This window comes from Petaurus breviceps, unplaced genomic scaffold, assembly GCF_028583685.1.
Source record: "Petaurus breviceps papuanus isolate PSGF00001 unplaced genomic scaffold, PetGlider_PUasm1.0 173, whole genome shotgun sequence".
Classification (NCBI taxonomy): Eukaryota; Metazoa; Chordata; class Mammalia; order Diprotodontia; family Petauridae; genus Petaurus; species Petaurus breviceps.
Window position 1 is genome coordinate 18,254,550 of NW_027185759.1, and position 22,223 is coordinate 18,276,772.

At 37.6% G+C, this 22,223-nt stretch overlaps 1 protein-coding gene across 6 annotated transcripts in view; it reads left to right on the forward strand.

Moving 5' to 3' along the window:
* The window catches only part of RSRC1 (arginine and serine rich coiled-coil 1), a 428,038-nt gene that overhangs the window by 206,743 nt on the left and 199,072 nt on the right, over positions 1-22,223 (forward strand). For all 6 annotated transcript variants that reach the window (XM_069083462.1, XM_069083461.1, XM_069083460.1 and 3 more), the window contains one exon: positions 60-96. In XM_069083462.1, the coding sequence (XP_068939563.1) occupies positions 60-96 (37 nt within the window). The remainder of the gene's footprint in view (positions 1-59; positions 97-22,223) is intronic.

Consider the following 22,223-nt stretch of genomic DNA (forward strand, 5'->3'; position numbering starts at 1 on the left):
ACAAATCACTGGAGACAAGGGTTTAGCAACTATTTAGAACTTTTGTTCTTCTGTTACAGGGATTCTGGAAACATCAAAGCTGGATTAGAACATCTGGTAAGTTCTTAATTTTCTCTTGAACATTTGCATCATCTTTGATATCTGCATTCTAAATGAACACTTTTGAATGAGCTTTGAATGCCTTGAATTGAGAAAGTCTGCCATTCCCCAAAGGGTCAGCTCCCTGTTATTATGGAAGCCACTTACATTTTCATTTGTCTTATTTCAAGGGAATTTTAATTTTTTTAAATTACTTTTTTTTTATATAGAGATGAAATATAATGAACAATAGTCCTTAAAGTGGTGGTTGCCTTAATTATAAACAAAAGCAATTTGGTGCTGAATTTTTGACATAACCCAATCTGACACAAAGAAACTTGTTTTATAAGAAAAGCAGTCAAATATTTCCTGCATAAATGTGGTATGTTTTAGTAATTTAAAGTCTTTGAAAGAAGGGCACAGCTTTGGGTTTTTTTTGTCCTAGCCTTATGAATAATGCATTGGTTTAAACTCCATTCAGTTCTGTAATATGTAATAATCATTGAAATGCAAAATATTTTTGGTTTAAGTAAACATATTCAAACCACTAGTGAAATCGAAGCAGATTTTACATTAAAAGCCATGCGCTGATCAAAAACAGAGAGGAAACTATGGTACTGTCACTGGTTTGAAATTCATTCAGCTTGCTCTGAGTCTTTCGGCAGAACATTAAGCAGTTCATCTAAACAGATCATTATAAAGTCACGGTCTAGTTTCTGGTCAAATCCAAATGTTGAATAATTAATGGTACAGATTCTTTTGTAAATACAGTCTTAAGTACTTTTTTTTTAATAAAACTTCATTCGTATATCATGCAGTAGCTTTGTTAACTATTAATGTACAATACTTTGATGCCACAATAACAAAACAGTGTCATCAGCAAATAGTATTTAGAATGTAGAACTCTCTATTTGGAAAAGACCGATTACTTTAAATACAAGAGAAATGGAAGCTTCTTGGTGTTAAAAATGTTTTCTAATCTTCACAGAAAGATTATTGCCAAAAGGAATTTAAAGGTTAAGTATTTATCAGCTTGATTTTTGAGTTGGTGGTAATAACTACTGGTATCAGCATCAATACCATGAAAAAGTATTTACTAGATACTCACTTGCACATGATACTGTACTAGACATTATACAGATTGTTCTAGAGACGGAAATCTCCTTGCCTTCTAGATGAAAGTAAAACGAGAGACACTCTAGCTTAAAGATTTATAGGATCTTAGAATCTAGAGCTGCAGTGTAACTTAGAGGCCATGTGGTCCCAACACACTGTGACCCTACAAATAAGGAAATTGAGGCCTAGGGAGGGGAAATTGCTTTTCCCATTATCACATAGTTATGAAGGTAACAGTATTTAGATTTGAACCCTTTTCTTCTAGTTCCAAATCCAGAGTTTTTTCTATAGACATATGAGGGACACAGGTGGATATGTCACAACACTTCATTGGAAAAAGCCGGTGGGGGGGGGGGGGGGTTTGCAGTGTGTGAATTGCAAGTTCAGTTCGAGTCAGCAGTGAAATGGAATGGATTGAGCGGTATAGTGCTCAGGACTGGGGAGGCATTTTCTATATGAATTTGATACCAGTGGCTGGAAGATGGATGGGAAATGGGAGAGACTTGGAAATATAAAGAGCAGCTAGGAGAAATCTATTGCCATAGTCACAGAAAGACAGGATAGAAACCTAAACTAGGGAGATTGTGTGATGGAGAGGAGGAGCTCAATGGAAACGATGTTCTGAATGTAGAAATGACCACGTTTGGCAACTAATTAAATATCTGGGCTGAGTGAGAATGAAGAGTCAGGATGACACCAAGGATATAAAACATAGGTAACCAGAAAGATAGTGATGCCCTTGACAATAATAAGGAAGCTCAGAAATAAGGTGTGTTTTTGGGGGGATGGTAATGACTTCTGCTTTGGACATGCTGAGCTGAAAATGCCTACATAGGATCCAACCTGTAGGACAAGTCCAGTTGGAAATTCATGAGAAAATACTATCTGGTACTGGCTAAAAACTGGAGTGGTATATCATTGAAATACATTAGGTGCACAAAATACAGTAGTAAATGACCATAGTAATCTAGTGTTTGATAAACCCAAACACCCTAGCTTTGACATTATCTTTGTATACAGTGTAAGATGTTGTTTTATACCAGACGTGTACAACTTAGCAGTAGATAGGGGCCAAAATTAAAATAAGCTAAACTACTTTGGACTGCAGATAAGTTTTTAGTGGCTCACTTTCCAAGTAAAGGTATAATTAATGACTGGATTTTTTTTGCAAATAAACCACATTTTTTAAAAGGGACATTTCAATTCATATCAATTAATTGCTCATATTAAAATTTTTATTTTTTATTGTTTTATGAGGAAATTTTCTTTTAGTTTTCAACATTCATTTCCACAAGATTTTGAGTTACAAATTTTCTCCCTGTCTTTCCCCTACCCCCCACCCCAAGATAGCTAGCCTATGTATGCCCCAACCCCTAATCTGCTCTCTCATATAATCCTCCCCATACCCCATCTAACTTTCTAGTTGGGCAGGATGGATTTCTATTCCCAGTGCCTGTATATCTTATTTCCCAGTTGCATGTAAAAAACAGTTTTTTAAACATTTGTTTGCAAAACTTTTATTTCCAGATTCTTTCCCTTCTTCCCTCATCACCCACCCCCACTGAGAAGATAAGCAATTCAATTAGGTTGTGCTTATGTAGTTACACAAAACGTTTCCATAGTAGTTATATTGTGAAAGACTAACTATATTTCCCTCCATCCTATCCAGCCCCCCACTTATTCTATTTTCTCCTTTGACCCTGTCCCTTTTCAAAAGTGTTTGCTTCTAACTACCCTCTTCCCCAATCTGCCCTCCCTTCTATCATCCCGACCCTTATCCCCTTCCCTCCTACTTTCCTGTAGGGTAAGATACCCAAATGAGTATGTATGTTATTTCCTCCTTAAGCCAAATTCATTGAGAGTAAAGTTGACCCATTCCCTTTCACCTTCTTGTCCTTCCCCTCCATTATAACAGTTTTCTCTTGCCTCTTTTATATGAGATAATTTACCCTATTCTATCTCTCCCTTTCTCCTTCTCCCTTTATATTCCCCTCTCACCTTTAATTGTATTTTTTAGATATCATCCCTTCATATTCAACTGATCCTGTGCCCTTTGCCTATGTATACATGTACACACATATACACACACTCACATATGTATTTATATACACATATACCCTCCTATACATATATATTTATGTGTGTGTATACATATATACATATATGTATTCCCTTCAGCTATCCTTATACTGAGAAAAGTCTCATGAATTACAGTTATCATTTTTCCATATAGGAATGTAAATAATTCAGTTTTAATAAGTTCCTTATGATTTCTTTTTCCTGTTTATCTTCTCATGCTTCTCTTGCTTCTTATATTTGAAAGTCAAATTTTCTATTCAGCTCTGATTTTTTCATCAAGAATACTTGAAAGTCCTCTATTTCATATAATGACCATATTTTCCTCTGAAGCATTATACTCAGTTTTTCTGGGTACATGATTCTTGGTTTTAATCTTAGCTCCTTTGACCTCTGGAATATCATATTCCAAGCTCTTCGATCCCTTAATGTAGAAGCTGCTAGATCTTGTGTTATCCTGATTGTGTTTCCACAATACTCAAATTGTTTCTTCCTTACAGCTTATAATATTTTCTCCTTGGCCTGGAAACTCTGGAATCTAGCTATGATATTCCTAGGAATTTTCTTTTTTGTGATCTTTTTCAAGAGGTGATTGGTGAATTCATTCAATTTCTATTTTGCCCTCTGGTTCTAGAATATCTGAGCAATTTTACTTGAGAATTTCTTGAAGAATGATGTCTAGGCTCTCTTTTTGATCGTGGCTTTCAGGTAGTCCAATGATTTTTAAATGATCTCTCCTGGATCTATCTTCCAGGTCAGTGGTTTTTCCAGTGAGATATTTCACATTGCTTTCTATTTTTTCATTTGTTTGGATCTATTTTATAGTATCTTGATTTTTCATAAAGTCCTTAGCTTCTGTTTGCTCCAATCTGATTTTAAAGGAATTATTCTCTTCAGTGAGTTTTTGAAATTCCTTTTCTATCTGGTCAGTTTGACTTTTTAAGGCATTCTTCTCCTCACTGACTTTTTGGGCCTCTTTTACCATTTGAGTTAGTTTAAGGTGTTATTTTCTTTAGTATTTTTTGGAGTCTCCTTTAGCAGGCTGTTGACCCGCTTTTCATGATTTTCTTGCATTATTCTCATTTCTCTTCCCAATTTTTCCTCCACTTCTCTTAATTTTCAATGTCCTTCTTGAGCTCCTCCATGGCCTGTAATCAGTTCTTATTTTTCTTGGAGGCTTTTGATGCAAGAGTTTTAACTTCATTAACTTCTTCTGGTTCCGTGTTTTGATCTTTTTTGTCCCAAAAGAAGAAATCTATGGTCTGATTGCGCTTCCTCTGCTTGCTCATCTTGCCAGTCAATTAATTGACTTTTGAGCTCTTTGCCATGGTAGAACTCTGCCTCCAGAATGAAGAGAGCTGTGTCCCAAATCACTGGGGTTTTCACAGATGTTTTCAGTGCTATGAGGAGGGCACCTTCTCAATAGACACCCCAAGCTCTGGCACACTGGCCACACACCCTATGACCACCACCCAAGACCACAGTCCAGATCCAAGCAGGTCAAAGCAAGAGCCATTACCCTCTGAATGGTCACTTGGTCCCCCTAGGATCTGCAGTCCAGGAGCTCGGGAGGCAGCCACACAGCAGCAGCTGTGGCCACCCTGCCTCCTCCCCCTCTCACCCCATGGTAAGGGGCCAGATTCTGCTCTTCTGTCACCCAGTTCCCACAGACTTCCCCACTGACCTTTTACTTTCTCTTTGGCGTTTGTGGGTTGAGAAGTCAGGAAACCACCACAGCTGCTGGTGATTCATTCTCCTGAAGTTGCCGCTGGTCAGGGCCACCCTGGGCCAGAACTGCAAGGTTCATGCAGGACTGTGCTTGATGCCCCACTTGGTGCAATGTGCTCTTCCTGCCCACCTGTGGGGCTGCCTTCAGCAGATTTGTTTCTCTCTGTCACTTTGTAGGTTCTGTGGCTATAAAATTTGTTTAGAGTTGTATTTTACAGGTATTGGAGGTGGTTGGAGCGGAGCTCAGAAAAGTTCCTGTTTTTACTCTTCCATCTTGGCTCCACCCCAAGAATTTTTATTTATCATGAAGTCACATTAATGTTTAAAAAAATTACTTTGCTAAGCAGTACAAGTTTTAATGAATTTTCCAGGTTTCCTTACTGCTTACATTTACTTCATGGCATATATTACCCTTCTTGTCAGCAATCAGTCTATCATACTCTGGAATCATGTGTAAAATCAATCTCTTTAGAAATCTGAAAACTAACTGTAGTAGACGCCTCATTTTCTGAGTTTACTTTCTTGATAAAGCATTGTTCCCCATTTGAAAACTTCAGTTTGCTTTTCATTGGTGTCCAGTTCTCTTAAGTCAAGATATTTTGATTCAAAATGTCAATGAAAATTGTATTCTTTTAAATCGGCTATTACTTCTCAGCAAAAAAGGCACAATATTTTGTCTCTCATGTAACTAAACAAGTATCTATTTGTGCACTCCAGCTTAAACTCTCTGTGTTCTGATTTGACCTTCCATTTCTTTTTCATCCATTTTACAAAGTTACCCCCAAAACATTAATATTAGAACCAAAAATTCTCCACAGCAACTGCTCACATACAAAGAAATATTGAACTGAGTGGCTGACCTTGGAGAGAGCACCAGATACTCATAAAACTTAGAAGGTGGCCAAGCAATGAGGGGGAGAAGGAAGCCTTCACGTTGTTGCCACTTATCATATAGAGGGCATCAGCAGCATTGGCATGTCGCTATACCCATTTCATCCCTGTTCAATGCCAGTAACAATAGAAAACACAGCTAAAAGATACTTACTCCTTTCAGACTAGAGACAGAGTGATGAAGTTTGGTTGCCATAGGTCACATGGAAAACAGAAGAAAGTGTGCAGTGTGAACCCACCTACGAAGCTACATGATGGACACAATAGTGCTAGTTGAAGGCAAGTTAACGGAACATGGAGAAAGCACTCTTTGCACCTTTACTTTCACATCTTCTACATTTTTCATGGACTGCACGAAATCCTTTGGCAGGCCACAGGTGGCCCATGGGCCGCATATTGTGCAGAGCTGGTCTACACCTAGGCTTGGCCATACTGTTTTCTTATTTTCCCAGCAGTTTTTGTCAAACAGTGAGTTCATTTCCCAGAAGTTATTGAGTTTGGGTTTATCAAATACCAGATTATTATGTGTCTTGTGTACCTAATCTATTCCACTGATCCACCACTCTATTTCTTAGCCAGGACCAGATAGTTTTGATGGTTGCTATTTTATAATATAGTTTGAGATCCAGTATAACTAATCCACCTTCCTTTGCAATTTTTTTCACTAATTCCCTTGATATTATTGACCTTTTGTTCTTCCAGATAAATTTTATTATTTTTTCTATCTCTATAAAATAGGTTTTTCGTAGTTTGATTGGTGTGGCACTGAATAAGTAAATTAATTTAAGTAGAATTGTCATTTTTATTATATTGGCTTGGCCTATTCATGAACAATTGATATTTTTCCATGTATTTAACACTGACTTTATTTGTATGAAAAGTGTTTTGTAATTGTCTTCATATAGTTCCTGGGTTTATCTTGGTAGGTAGACTTCTAGGTATTTTATATTGTCATTTTAAATGAAATTTCTCCTGTCTCTTGCTGCTAGGTATTGTTGGATATATATACAAATGCTAATGTGGGTTTATTTTATATTCTGCAACTTTGCTAAATTCGCTAATTGTTTCAAGTAGTTTTTAGTTGATTCACTAGTGTTCTCTAAGTATACCATCAGATCATCTGCAAAGAGTGATAGTTTTGCCCAAGGTCACACGGCTATTTTTGTGTGAGTGTTAAGTGTCTGAGGTCAGATCCGAACCCAGGTCCTCCTGACTCCAGGGCTGGTGTTCTATTCACTGCACCACTAGCCACCCCTATAGCTAACATTTCTAGTACTATAATGAATAAAAGTGATGATAATGGGCATCCTTGCTTCGCCTCTGATCTTATTGGGAAGGCTTACAGATAATGCTTATTGATAGTTTTAGATAGATGCTACATACAATTTTGAGGAATGCTCCTTTTGTTCCTATACTCTCTATTGTTTTTAGTAGAAATGGGTGCTGTATTTTGTTAGATTTTGTATTTTGTCTAAACTTGTTCAATTTCCTTTTTTTTAATTGCATCTATTGTGATAATCATATGATTTCTATTGGTTTTGTTATTGATATGGTTAGTTACGCTGATAGTTTTCTTAATGTTGAACCAGCTCTGCATTCCTGGTATAAATCCCATCTGACCATAGTGTATGATCCTTTCATTGCTATAATCTTTTTGCTAGTGTTTTATTTCAAATTTTTTGCCTCAGTATTCATTAGGGAAATTGGTCTGTAATGTTCTTTCTCTGTTTTAGCTCTTCCTGGTTTAGGTATCAGCACCCTGTTTATATCATAAAAGGAATTTGGTAAGACTGCTTTGCCTGTTTTTCTAAATAGTTTATATAGTGTTACAATGATTGTTCTCTAAATGTTTGGTAGAATTCACTTGCGAACCCATCTGGCACTGGGGATTTTTTTTCTTAGGGAGTTCATTGATGACTTGTTCAATTTATTTTTCTAAGATGGGGTGGGGTGGGGTGATGGTTATTTAAATAATCTGTTTCCTCTTCTGTTAATCAGGGTGATTTATATTTTTTTAAAATATTAATCAATTTTGCTTAGATTGACAGATTTATTGGCATGTAATTATGCAAAAAAATGCTAATCATTGCTTTAATTTCCTCTTTATTGGTGGTGAATTCACCATTTTCATTTTTGATACTGGTAATTTGGTCTTTCTTTTTTTAAATCAAATTAACCAATGGTTTATCCATATGATTGATTTTTACATGAAACCAGTTCTTAGTTTTATTTACTAGCTCAATAGTTTTCTTGCTTTAAATTTATTAATCTCTCCTTTGATTTTCAGGATTTCTAATTTTGTGTTTCATTGGATAATTTTGTGTTTCATTGGGTAATTTTAATTTGTTCCTTTCTAGTTTTTTTAATTGCCTGCACAATTTGTTTATCTGCTCTTTCTCAATTTTAAGTATTCAGAGATAATAAAATTTCCCATAAATTTTTTGGCTGCATTCCATAAATTTTGATGTGTTATCTCATTGTTGTCATTTTCTTTAATGAAATTATCAATTGTTCCTACGATTTGTTCTTTGACCTACTCACTCTTTAGGATTAGATTGTTTAGTTTCCAATCAGTTTTTAATCTGTCTTTCTCATTGCCCTTTATTAAATGTACTTTTTATTGCACTGTGATCTTAAAAGGAAGCCTTTTATATTTTTGCCTTTCTATGTTTAATTATGAGGATTTTATTCCTTAATACATGTTAATTTTTGTATAGGTGCCATGTGTGTTGAAAAAAATAGATATATTCTTTTCTATCCCCATTCAGTTTTTCTCCAGAGGTCTAGTATATCTAACTTTTCTAAAATTCTTTTCACCTCCTTAACTTTCTTGATTGTTTTGTGGTTAGATTTATCTAGTTCAGAGAGGGGAAAGCTAAAGTCCCTGACTAGTAGTTTTACTGTCTCTTTCCTCCTATAACTCACTTAACTTCTTTAAGAACTTGGATGCTATGCCACTTGGTGCATATATGTTTAGTATTATTATTACTTTGTTGTCTATGATACCTTTAAGCAAAATGTGGTTTCCTTCTTTATCTCTAATTAGATCTATTTTTGATTTTGCTTTTTCTGAGATCATGATTGGTACCCTTGCTTTTTTTTTAACTTCCCCTGAAGCATAATAGATTCTTTTCTGACCCCTTAGCTTTACTTTGTGTGTGTCTCTCTGCTTTCAAGTGTGTTTTTTATAAGCAACATATTGTAGAATTCTTGTTTTTAATCTGCTTCCATTTTATCGGTAAGTTTGTCCCAGTCACATTCACATTTATGATTACTAACTGTATTTCACTCCATCCTGTTTTTCCTTCTCTCGCTTCTGCCCTTTCCCTTCTCACCAGTGTTGCCCTTCTGACCACTACCTCCCCCAACCTGCCTTCCTTTCTGTCACCACCACCCCCACTTTTCTTAACCCTCTCCTATAGGGTAAGATATATATCTATACCTAACTGATTGTGTTATGTTATTTCCTCTTTGAGCCAGTTTTGATGAGAGTAACATTCAAGCAATGGCCACTGCCAAACACCCCCCACCCCCGTCCCCTCCACTGTAACAGGTCTTTCGCATCTCTTCATGTGAAATACTTTATTGCATTTTCTCTCCCTTCTGCTCCCAGTGCAATCCTCTTTCTCACCCCTTTAATTTTTTTTGCCTATCATTCCATCAAAGTCACCTTATCCAACGGTGGGAAACCTGAGGCCTTGAAGCCACATGTGTCCCTTTAGGTCCTCAATATGGCCTTTTGACTGAATCCAAACTTCATAGAACAAATCCTCTCAATAAAAGGACTTATTCTGTAAAACCTGGACTCAGTCAAAAGGCCACACTGAAGGACCTAGAATGCCACATGTGACCTCGAGGCTGTAGGTTCCCCACCCCTGCACCCACACAATCTGTCTGTGAATACTCCTTCTAACTGCAGTGATAGTGATACAATTCTTAAGAGTTACATATGTCATCTTCCCATGTAGGGTTGCAAAAAAGTTTAGCCTTACTGAATCCCTTATGTTTTCTCTTACCTTTTTATGCTTATCTTGAGTCTTGTATTTGAAGATCAGATTTTTTGTTGCACTCTGGTTTTTTCAGCATGAAAACTTGAAATCTTTCTATTTCATTGAATAATCATTTCTTCCCTTGAAGGATTATGCTCTTTTGCTGAGTAGATGATTCTTGGTTTCAGTCCTAGCTCCTTTGCCTTTTGGAATATCATATTCCATGTTCTCTGATTCTTTTATTTCAAAGCTGCTAAATCCTCTGTAATCCTGACTATGACTCCACAATATTTGAATTGTTTCTTTCTGGCTGCTTTTAGTATTTTCTCCTTGATCTAGGAGTTTAGAATGGAGCTGTAATGTTCCTGGGAGTTTTCATTTGGTGATCTCTTTCAGGTTATGGGTGGATTCTTTCATTGTCTGTTTTACACTCTGGTTCTAGGATATCTGGGCAGTTTTCTTTGATAATTTCTTGAAGTGTGATGTACATCTCCTTTTTCTGTTGATGGCTTTCAAGTAGTCCAATAATTCTTAAATTATCTCTCCTGGATCTATTTTCCACATCTGTAGTTTTTCCAATGAGATACTTTAAATTTTCTTCTGTTTTTCATCCTTTTGATTTTATCTAATTGATTCTAGATTTAAGAAGTGATTTTCTTCAGTTAGCCTTTTTACCTCATTTTCTATCTGGCCAATTCTACTTTTTAAAGAATTGTCTTCATGAAATTTTTGTACATCTTGTTCCATTTTTTTTTTATTCTTTCTTCATCAAGCTGTTGATGCTTTTTTTCCTGATTCCTTTGTATTGTTCTCCCTTCTTTTTCCTGATTTTTCTTTTAAATCTCTCATTTGACTTTTCACATCATTTTTTGAAACCATATAGGAGTTCTTTTGGGGCCTGAGACCACTTCTTGTTTTACTTTGAGGCTTTCAATGTGAGTGTTTTAACATCGTTGTCCTCTTCCAAGTTTTTGTTTTGATCTTTTGATTTTTCTTGTCACCATAATAACTTTCCCTGGTCAGGTTCTTTTTTTTGTGTGATCTCTTTTGTTACTTTTCAAGTTGAGCTCTGCTCCTGAGGTGGAGGGGGCACTGTCTCAAGCTTTCTTTGCTGGGGACTGTAAGTCCTGGCTGCTAAACTGTTGTTGTGCCTTGGCCATGGTGGTGCTAGCTGTTTTCCTGGTGCTGCACTGAGGCCACAGGAGCTGCATTGGGGGGGGGGGGGGGGGGGGGTCTGGCCATTTGCCTGGGGCTATGGTAGCCTGAGGGCTGGCCATGCTCCTGGTGATAAGCTGGGGCATTGTTATAGGAATGTAAATTTTTAAGATCTTCCCTGCCCCTAGGCTTAAGTGCACCTGGAGCCTATGGTGGGAGGCTTGTTTTTCAGGAGATATTTTGTGATTGGGTAGTGGGTGAAGAGGGTTGTTACATTCTCTTTGCATGGAGAAGACTATATAAACCTTGATGTGAGACTTTGTTTTGGGGCTCACTTTGAGAAGTGTGACTTGACCAGAGGAGACTGGAGACTCTGGACAGTCTCTGTGGAGCCCCCCCATCTTTGAAAACCCAGATGTTGATGCGTCCCTCTCTGGTAACTGTGATTTGGTATGGATGTAATGGTTGAACAGTTGGAGGCCTGTCTGCTTGAAATGTTTCTGTCTGTATACTCTGCAGTTCGGGGTGCTGACTTTTTCCCCTGAACAAGGTAAATGATATGTTTGATTGATTAAAAGCAAGCTTGTTAACCCATTTTGAGTTGCTTTCCTTTAGAGAACCAGATCTAAGAACCTGTGTTGGCAGCCACCCTGGGGATGCTGGGGTGCTTGCCACTACAGGCATGCAGAGGCCTGGTGCTGCACCAGGGCCTAAAAGGGGTCTGGTTGTTCACTTGATTCTCTGCTTGGGCTTCAAAGGAGGCTGGCCTTTTGTCTGGTGCTGCACTGATGCCTAAGCAAGATAGGTGACTTCCATAAGACGACATAGGTGGCAAGCCTCAGAGGGATTTAAACTAAGCTGCTGTGCCCAGCCCAAATTCTTTCTGCTCTCCCATAATTTTCTTTTACCCTGGAAAAATCTTACCTTCTTGAAGGCAAAGCCTGGTTTGCTTTTTTCTTTGTATCCCCAGTGTCCAACACAGTGTCTTACACAGAGTAGTAGCTCAATAACTATTTATGAATTTCAATAAATTGAAGCTGGAGGAGCATCCAACTTAGAGAAGACCCCATTCTTTACTAGGAGAGAAAGGGCCTAGAGATCATATCATGTGAAAATCGCTTTGAGGAACTGAAATTGTACATCTTAAGAGATGAGAAGCCCAGGTAGACATGATAGCTGTGTCTCAGCTATTTGAGGAGCTGCCATGTAGAAGAGGCATTGTTCCTATTAGATCTGACCCCTAAAGTCAGAGCTATACACAACTGGTTAAAAATGGTACAAGGGAAAACTTACTAATGTTTAAAGCTCTCCAAAAGCACAGTCAACAGCATTGAGAAGTAGATGCTTTTTTAGATATGATTTGAACTCTGTGGTCTCTTTCCCACCCTTGAGATTTTGTGATTCTCTGACATTAGAATCAAAATGTCAAACCTAAGATGTCAGTTAATAGCAAGTATCAGTAGAGCCTTTCTTAAAGTGATAATTAGTATCTATCTAAAACCAAAAGCAAATATCTGTAAAGGTGATAAATTTGAAACCTTCTCAGCAAGATAATATGTGAAGCAAGGGCATCCATTATCACCATTATTATTCAGTATTGTACTAGAAATGCTAACTATAGCTATAAAACAAGAAATAAATTGAGGGAATAAAATTAGGCTATAGGAAACAAAACTATCACTCTTTGCAGATAAGATGATGGTATACTTAAAGAGCCCTAGAGAATCAGCTAAAAAAAACTAGTTGAAACAATTAACAATTAAAATAAACAATTAACAACTTAAGCAGATATGTAGAATATAAAATAAATCATCAGCATTTCTACATAGTTCCAGCAAAACCCAGCAGCAAGACATATAAAGAGAAATTCCAATCAAAACAACTACAGACAATATAAAATATTAGGAATCTACCTGCCAAGCCAAACCCAGATATTATATGAACATAATTAAAAAATGCTTTTCACATAAATAAAGACAGATCTAGATAGTTGGAAAATTTTTAATTGCTCATGGGTAGATTGAGCTAATATAACAAAAATTATAATTCTTCCTAAATTAATTTACTTATGCAATGTGAGAGAAATAAATATTATACTGTTATTTTAATAACCAATTTTAAATTTGTGGCCCACTTTCTATTTCTCTTGAGACTCACAGCCTGAAAAGGTCACTCAGTCTGGGAAGGGCATGGCTGAGTAATGAGATTACTTCTAGCTCCCAAGCACAAGCTACTTAACTAGGATGGGACCACTACCCTAGGAAAACTAATTTCTGTTTAGAGTATAAACTAAATCAAGTCTTGAGGAGCCAAAAAAAATTAGGTTTAGGGGTGCTTGAGATCCCAAAATATCAACATGCTGAGCCCTGCCAAATGAATTTGAGTCGTTTTCTCTCAGCCAAAGTAAAACAAAGTTTATTAAAGATTCACCACAGTGAATAGACTTTTAAGGAGCCTGAGTATCTGTGATGCTTGTATTGTACAAGCAGGCCAGAATCATCTGACTCAGAGTGAATCTGCTCTAGATTACCTTGGCCCAGTCATGGAAGCAAGATGGATCTTATACACAGAAAGATGGAGGGAGGATTTAGGGGTGGTCTACAGGAGGAGTTTTGATGCTTGCACCTTGCAGCACCAACCAAAAGGGATAGCACCAACGAATGAAGAATCGAGGACCAGGCGGATATTGGAAGCATCCATACATTTATTGCATGCATGCTAATCAAATTTCAAATAAGTATCTGAGAATTAGGGTTTTATATACTGTAGCTGAAGCACTTCATAGTTTCTCATGGGAAACTTTGTATTTTGCTGCATGAAGCTCCTAACTTGCAACTTTGCCAGAGGCTACTCTTTTGGGGGGTACTTCCTTGCTTTCTTATCTCCTGAGTCCCTACTTTATCTATATTGCTCAAGGGAAAGTTCCAAGCCTCCCAGTAGCCCTGGGGGTGGGGGTAGTCAACATCCTGAGATACTGGGCCCAGGTGGGAGGAAATGGGGTCAAGGGGATTCTTGGTCTGGATTCACACCCATGGCAGACCCTCAGAGCTAACCCTCAAAATTGTCCCCTACAGAGTTTGGTGGTAGTGGGGAGGTCTTAAGGAGGAGTCTAAGGAGGATCTTTGATAGAACTGGGGTCAAACTCCACTAATGGGTTAAAGGTGGGAAATAGCTGAAGGCTACCTATAGATAACAGATAATGGAGAGCTAGGCTAGTTAAAGGGTAACATATTTGGGTATAGAAATTTTGATAAAATGAAGGGTGAGAAGTAGCTGGACTGTGGAGGGCTAGGTTAGGTTAAGAGTAAGAAATTTGGGCCTAGCTATAATGAAAGGTTTGTGGCCTCAGGCAAATGCCCCATCTAGTGGGAAGATTCAGTCAGAGTTCAAGGGGTTTCCCAGAGCCTGTACCCCATCAAAACCATGTTCTCCGCAGGAGAAGCTGAAGACTTTTAGCACATCTCCTCATTAAATGCCCACCAATCAGCGTTACATTTCACTTGTCCAGGGAGTTCCATTTCAGAAAGGATTTAAGGCATTTCAGCATCTCCTTTGTCATTTTTGATTAAGAAAAATCACTGACTCTCAATTTATTGATTATAAGCTAGACTAATTAATAAATTAAATACTAATTGTGTGGAAACTTTCTCTTGTGGGTTTTCAATACCAAAGAGCTATTTTATTATGGAGATAGAAAAATTAGTAACAAAATTCATCCAGAGAATAAATAACAAAAGGTCAAGAACATCAAGGAAATCAGTGAAAAAAAATGTTAAGGAAGATGGCTTTGAAGTTCCACATTTCAAATTATAATGCAAAGCAAGAATGTGACTAACAAATAGAATGGTGAATCAGTGAAATAGATTAGATATTCAATGTTGTTCAGTTGTGTCAGGCTCTTCATAACATGATTTGGGGTTTTCTTGGCAAAGATACCGGAGTGGGTTTGCTGTTTCCTTCTTCATCTCATTTTTTTACAGATGAGGTAACTGAAGCAAATAGGCTTAAGTTACTTACCCAGGGTCACACGGTCAGTATTGGAGGCCAGATTTGAACTCAGGAAGATAAGTCCTCCTAACTTCAGACCCAACACTCTATCTGCTACCCAAAGTACACCATACACAGTACTAAATGACCTTAATAATCTAGTGTCTGATAAACTGAAAGATCCAAGCTTTTGGAGTTAGAACCCAACATTTGACAAAAATTGATAGGAAAACTGGAAAGCAGTTTGACAGAAAGTAGGCATAGAACAACATCTCACAACATATACCAAGATAAGGTAAAAATGGATAAATGATTTAGACAAACAGCATAGCATGATGTCATAACTAAATTAGGGGAAATGTGGAAAAATGTGCCTATCAGATTTATGGATAAGGTAAGAGTTTTATGACCAGATAGGAGAAAGGGGGAATTACTAAAAGTAAAATCAATAATTTTGATTACATGACATTAAAAAGCTTTTGTACAAACAAAACTAATGTAGCCAGAATTAGAAGGAAAACAGGAAATTGGGAGGAAAAATTTTGCAACAAGTTTGTCTGATAAAGAACCAACTTTGTAAAAGTAAGAACCATTCCCCGGTTGATAAATGGTTAAAGGATATGAACAAGCAATTCTCAGAAAAAGAAATTTAAGCTATCAATAGTTGCCTGAAAAAATGCTCTACTGATTAGAGAAATGCAAATTAAAACAACCCTGAGGTATCATCTCACATCTATCAGATTAGCTATCATGACAGAAAAGGAAAATAACGACTCACATTGTACACAATAAACAGCAATATTGTTACAATGAAAAACAGTGAAAGACTTAGCTACTCTGATCAAGACAATGATCCAAGACATTTACAAAGGACTTGTTATGAAAAATTCTGTCCACCTCCAGAGAGAGAAGTGATGAGCTCTGAATGCAGATTGAAGCATACTTCTATTTACTATCTTTTTTTTATTGTTTTAATTTATGTTTTCTTTTGCAGTTTGGTTAATATGGGAAATATGTTTTGCATGATCTCACATGAATAATCAAAATCAAATTGCTTGCCTTCTCAAGAAAGGAGAAAGAGTAGGGGGGGGAAGATAATTTGAACCTCCAAATTAAAAAAAAAGATTATTTAAAAAACTTTTTACAGAAAATTGACAAATATCTAAAAATAATAATTTTTTTAAAAATGTATAGCAAGATGCCACAACCAAAGACTAATCAGATTTTAATAACACTGGAGAAGAATTGGCGTACTCCTCAATCACATTTTCATTTATGCCTTGATTGTCAGTTGAGCCCATTAATTTGAAATAAACTGCCTTCTTTCCTTTATTACTATCATTATTACATCTTAGTAAATAATTGAGAATTAGAATAAATGATATTGAAATTTTGTGCTTCTTCTGTTTAATGGCAAGGGCCTTGCTTCTGTGGTGTTTTCACATATTAGCCCTCCCATGTAGTAATCTGAATAATGATTTTCTTTCTCAAAGGATGTTCAGACAGGTCTTTAGAATTTCAAACTGTTTTCCCCCTTCTCTAGACAGAGCCCCTGTTTGATCTTCTTCTGAAACATGTCCTTTAATTGCTGTTAAAATATAAATTTATTTTAAAGCTGCAAAGAAAAGGATGAATGCAGGTTTTAGGATGCTTGTTAGAGTGGGATTTTAATGTTTTCTGAGTTTTTTGATAGCCACTACAGTTTTGCGTTAAGAAATCAACCCACTGAATATGGACTATTCTTAGTTTGTTATTCTGTGCAATATTTTGTGCAGTAATAATGCTCAGGAACATTAACAATGTTCTCTGACAGAGATTATGCCTAATTCCCATGAGCTACACTAGGAGTATGTCTGTACTTTCTAACTGAGCAGGTTTTCCACATGCTATTCATGCCACTGAGTATCCTCCAAAGTCTCTTGGGCCTCTTTACCCCAGAGGGACCACCCGTGTCTGTCACCCGATGCCAGTGCCCCTCAGGACCTGCAAAGACTCTTTCAGGTTCTTGGTGCCTCCACTGTGTGTCTCAAGCGATCTAGGATGCCACTTACATTAACTACCAATTTCTTTCTTCCTGTTCATCTTTTATGCCTTGAATGGACAGAGATATGACTTGCTGAATGCGATTGATTTGTCCACCCTGGGAATGGCAGTTGATTGGCAGTTATAAGGATGACTGGCTCCTTCTCCACAGGAGTCACCTTCTCAGATGGTGACTGGGAGGGCTGGGCAGGGACTGGTGAGGGGGAGGGGAGAACTTCTCTCAGGTTCTTGTGCCCGTGTTTGGTGGCAGTTGGTCAGTGCTTGTTGCCGATGGTGCTGAAGAAGGTTGGGCCCCTTTTCCTCAGTGAGTTCTCACCTTCACAAAGGCTTCAGGGCTTGGGCAAAGAGCAGGTCTGATTGTTTGGGAGACACTGCTATTTCCAAGGCTCTGGAATGTAGGGTCCTGGACTGCCTTCCTCACGGTCCAAGGGGAGGTGGAGGTGTGTGGGAAAAGGGGGGTAGGAGCAGGGGTTGATTTGCTTCCACAGTTAACATAGCTTTGTCCTTTTTTTTTTTTTTTTTTAGTAATCGGGGTTAAGTAACTTGCTCAAGGTTACACGGACAGTTATTTCTGGGTGTGGTGTTGAGTGTCTGAGCCTGGGATTCGATCTCCAGGTCATCCCAACACTGGAGCCGGTGCTCTTACTCGCTGAGCCACCTGGCTGCCCCTAAGCAATTGGGGTTAAGTAACTTGCTCAAGGTTACATGGCCAGGTGTTTCTGGGTGGGTGCTTAAGTGTCTGAGCCCAGGATTCGATCTCCAGGTCGTTCTGACACTGGAGCTGGTGCTCTTACTCGCTGAGCCACCTGGCCGCCCCTGCTTTGTTGTTCTTGATTGTTTTCTAGTCCTTGGCTTAAGAAAACTACACAAAACATAGTGAAACTCTTAAATGTTTATTTGAATGAAATCAAGAGTAATCATTTTGTAACGTCTTGGTGATTTTTAAAGATTATGAGCAAAATGAATATAGTAGATGTTGATTATAAATATTCAGTGGTTAGAGTCTTTTCTGTCAATTAGATAAGTAACATATAACTCAGAATGCTTCATAATGGGATAAAGACAGAATCATAAAATTTAGAGCAGGCCCAGAGCAGCAAAACCATTTGCCTAATGTCCTGTGACTCTACCAGAACCATCACCAATAAAACACAGGTGTGCTTCTCACTATGCCACACTGTCTCTCAGAATGTCTCTCTTACTTAAGGTGAGCCTTTAGTAGAGGGGAGCAGGTTACCAATTTCATGGCCTTCATTTAGTATCATAACCATAGTAGTGGTGAGGGTATCAAGCAAAATAATATTGATGTTTGCAGAGGTTATAGAATGTGTTATATTTAGTATAGTATCAGTAAGGAAAAATGTATTCACAGAGTGTATGTGTCTGTGTGTACATATACTTACCATTGTTTTTCCCAATAGTGCTAAAAGGAACTAGGACGGCAAGCATTTATTAAGCACTTGCTGTGTGTCAAGTGGGCGTCTGGGTGACAGTGAATATGCTGGGCTGGAATTCAGGAAGACTCATTTCCTGAGTTCAAATCTGGCTTCAGACACTTACCATCTGTGTGACCCTGGGCAAGTCCCTTAACCTTGTTTTGCCTCATCTATAAAATGAGCTGGAAAAGGACACGGCAGACTACTCCAGTATCTTTGCCAAGAAAACCCCAAATGGGGTCACAAAGAGTCTGACATGACTACAATGACTGAGCAATAATGACAAGTGTGCCAAATACTGTTCTGAGTGCTGAGGATACAAATACAAGCTAAAGGAATGATGGCTTCTGCCATCCAGGGGCTTACATTCTGATGGTGGAAGATGACACATGAAAGGTATGGGAGGAGAGAAAAGAAGGTGCCAGTGCTGAGAGGAGAATGAAGGTTGGCAACCTGAATCACCCCCAAACTGGAGGCTTTAGCGGGTTAAATTGTGGCCACGTCATGGTTGCAGAATTTCTTAGAAGGCTGCTCAGCGTGGGGCCCTCGATTCACAGTGGCATGCATCTGTTTGATGGAGCTCCAGGGTGATCCAGCTCTGAAATAGCTCATCTCCAATTGAACTTGTGACACGGACTTCAGAATGAGTGAGTTAAATAAGTGAGCCCGCCATTCTAGAGAAAATGTAGGGAAGCAATTTGAAGGAGAATAGAATTTAGCATAGATATGGAAAATGGGATTTGTGTTGGAAAAAACTAAAGCCCAGTCTGCACTGGAGCCAATAGATGGCATGCTGGCCTAGTGTCATATATTCGGCCATACTTGATGCCACCACTTGTTAGAGGCCTACAATGATTGGAGTCCCATGGGGATGATTGTAGATTAGACAAAGAATGAAAAGATACCTGAGGAAAAATGTTTTCAAACCATCCATAGACATAACACTTGGATTAGAGTTTTAGAGCAGACATTTTGATAGCAAGCCCTGATTTTCTTAGTGGAACTAGTGACACATAATGAAACTGATGTGCTTTTATCCTTCAGCTATTTAGAGAAGTTGTCTAAATCTTTTCATAAAACCCGAATAAAGGTGTGTACAACTTTAAATGGGATTTGCTTTCTATTGATAACTGAAGAACAAAAGAACCATGGAGCCATACCTGGGGTTTGGGGATTTCCACAAGGTCCCATTTATGTATCTTATTCTGTAGAACATTTCAGAGTGATGACCTGCTTGTCCTTGTGGTCAAGCAACACAGTCTGGCCATTTTAAGTGTTGAAAAGCTGGCTGTCATTAATAGCTTGTTGAGCCATCAGTGGTTTGTAAGAATACTGTTGCTGCTTGCCAGAAACGTAGGCATTTCCATTGTTGTTACATGCTAATCAATAACCACCACCAGGTGCTGATAAAAGCCCTTCCTAGTCTGGCTAAGCTGTCATTGGGCCTAGTTTTGCAAATAAAATTATTGTCAGAATAAATAAAATTTTATTAAATAAAAAAATATTTTGCAAATAAAATTTCTGTCAGAAGCTAAGTATACATGTGTTTTTGTATTTTTTTCTGAAACACAACATTGAATATAGGCCAGTTTATTTTTAAAGTGAGTATTTTGAATGTATTGGTTATGATCACTGAATTAATAGAAAAGAAAATGTTTACCCAAGCAAGGTGATCCATAGCTAGGGAGAGATCCCTATTCTTCATCCGCTTCCATTTTTACTGTGTACCTTTTTGAGACAGGATAGAGGACAATGACCAGCTATATTTTCTTCAGAGATCTAGCTCACACTTCTGTGGTGATTTGAGATACAGGCAAATGTTTTCTTCACAGTAGCCCTGGGCGGCAGGCAGTGTTATCCCTTCTTGTCCACTCCACTTCACCCTTTCACAAAGGAGAAAATAAGGCTCAGAGAGGTTCAGTTACTTCCTTCAGTGTCCTTCAGGACACTTCAGAGCTAAAACTCCAACCCATGTTTTCTGACTTCAGGTACAGCACTCCTTTTCTTAGACTGTATTCTCTGCCTTGTAACTCATAGGTCCTCATGACATCATTCATAAATTTGTGCTGCAGCTGCTTATGGTACCACATCAATGTTTATTTCCTGAAGCATTTTTTACAGAAGTATTGTATTTGGCATTGGAAAAAAGATTTTTAAAAATAAAATAGATATCTTGACTTTATTAAAGTGACCCAGTCTTGCACTCAGTGGTGGTTTTAAAATATTTATTGATTAAAATTCCACAGCCACCATGTGTACAGTGTGCCTGGATCAGAGTACAGGACTAAGTGCAAAGTCTGTATTTCACTAGAAATGAGTCAGGACCCAAAAGGTAGCTGTTGACGCTATTTTCTTTTGCCTGGTCCTGATGCTGAAAATGAGATGATTTATGTAAAACACTTTACAAATCTTAAAATGCCTTCTGTCCATATAGAGTGGAATGGAGAAGTATTAATTAACCATTAAACTACTCCTACCACTATGCTAATAGCAGGAAATACATAGAGAAATGCAGAACAGCCCACACTCTCCAAGAATTCTTATTTCTAATTGGAAGAGACAGAAAGAAGAATTCATTTGCAAGGCCAGTGGCAAGGCCTGGAGAGCCTCTATGTTGCCCCCTTAGGAAAAGGAGATTCTGGTTGGATCTGGATAAGCAGGGTTTGTGGTAGACCCATTCATTCCAAGGAATCCCATGGTTATTCCAATGCGAGGGCCCCTGTGATTATCTCAGGCTGAGGTTAAAGGGTGGAATAGTTAGATGTGGTAGTCCTTCTATGTTACTAGTGAAAATATGTCAATAAAAATATAAATTCAGCAACTTCAGTAGCAACAATCATAATAATACATTTATATATTCTTGTAGTAGACAGGACACCATTTTGTCACTTTTAAGAGACCTGGACCTAGCCTCATTAATTTGTGAGAGTACAAGTATTAGTGATGTAAGTATTTTCAACCTCTCTTTCCCCAGATTACCTAGCCTACAACAATTCTGTACAAATTCCTTCTTGACAGTATTACCTTTAGATGCACAAGTGACCTGTTTCTCTCAAATCTTTCAGCTATGTTTAGTAATATTTTACATATAATCTTTCTGTCATTTTATGAAGTATAATAGAATAACTTAGGACAGAGAATCAGGAGTTTGTGGCCTAGTTTCCACTTGTGGAACTTGCGGAATTAAGCTAATTATGATTTAATCTCAAATTTCCACTGATTCAGATTTATCACTTTATCTTACAATCGCTTCTTCCCTCTAGCTTACTGGTGAGATAAAATGATAGAATATTATAGTATGCACATTGAAAAGTACAAAGATCTCTGCATGGTTTTACTTTTGTTATTTTCTTAAAGGAAAACCACTTTTAAGAGTAGCGGTTACATCAAGAACACCTGATTATTGAAAATAAATTATCTCCCATTTTAGGTTTCAGGAAAATGGACTGAAAGAAATGGAGCAATTTTCATCTTTAATCTCCTTGTTTTTGCAGTTTTAATAAGTCTGCATTGCAGAATTAAATTGAATGAAAAATTAGGCTCTAAAGACTTTGTGAATATTATGTCATATTTATATTAATGTCATTAATTTATCTTCCTTTTCACTTTCTCCAAACCCTTTCTTTTATGTGCATAGCCCTGTTCATATCATTTATTTTGCTGAGATAGTAGAGCTCCATTCTAAAAATTATATTAGAAGATAGATATAACATACTTTTGTTGT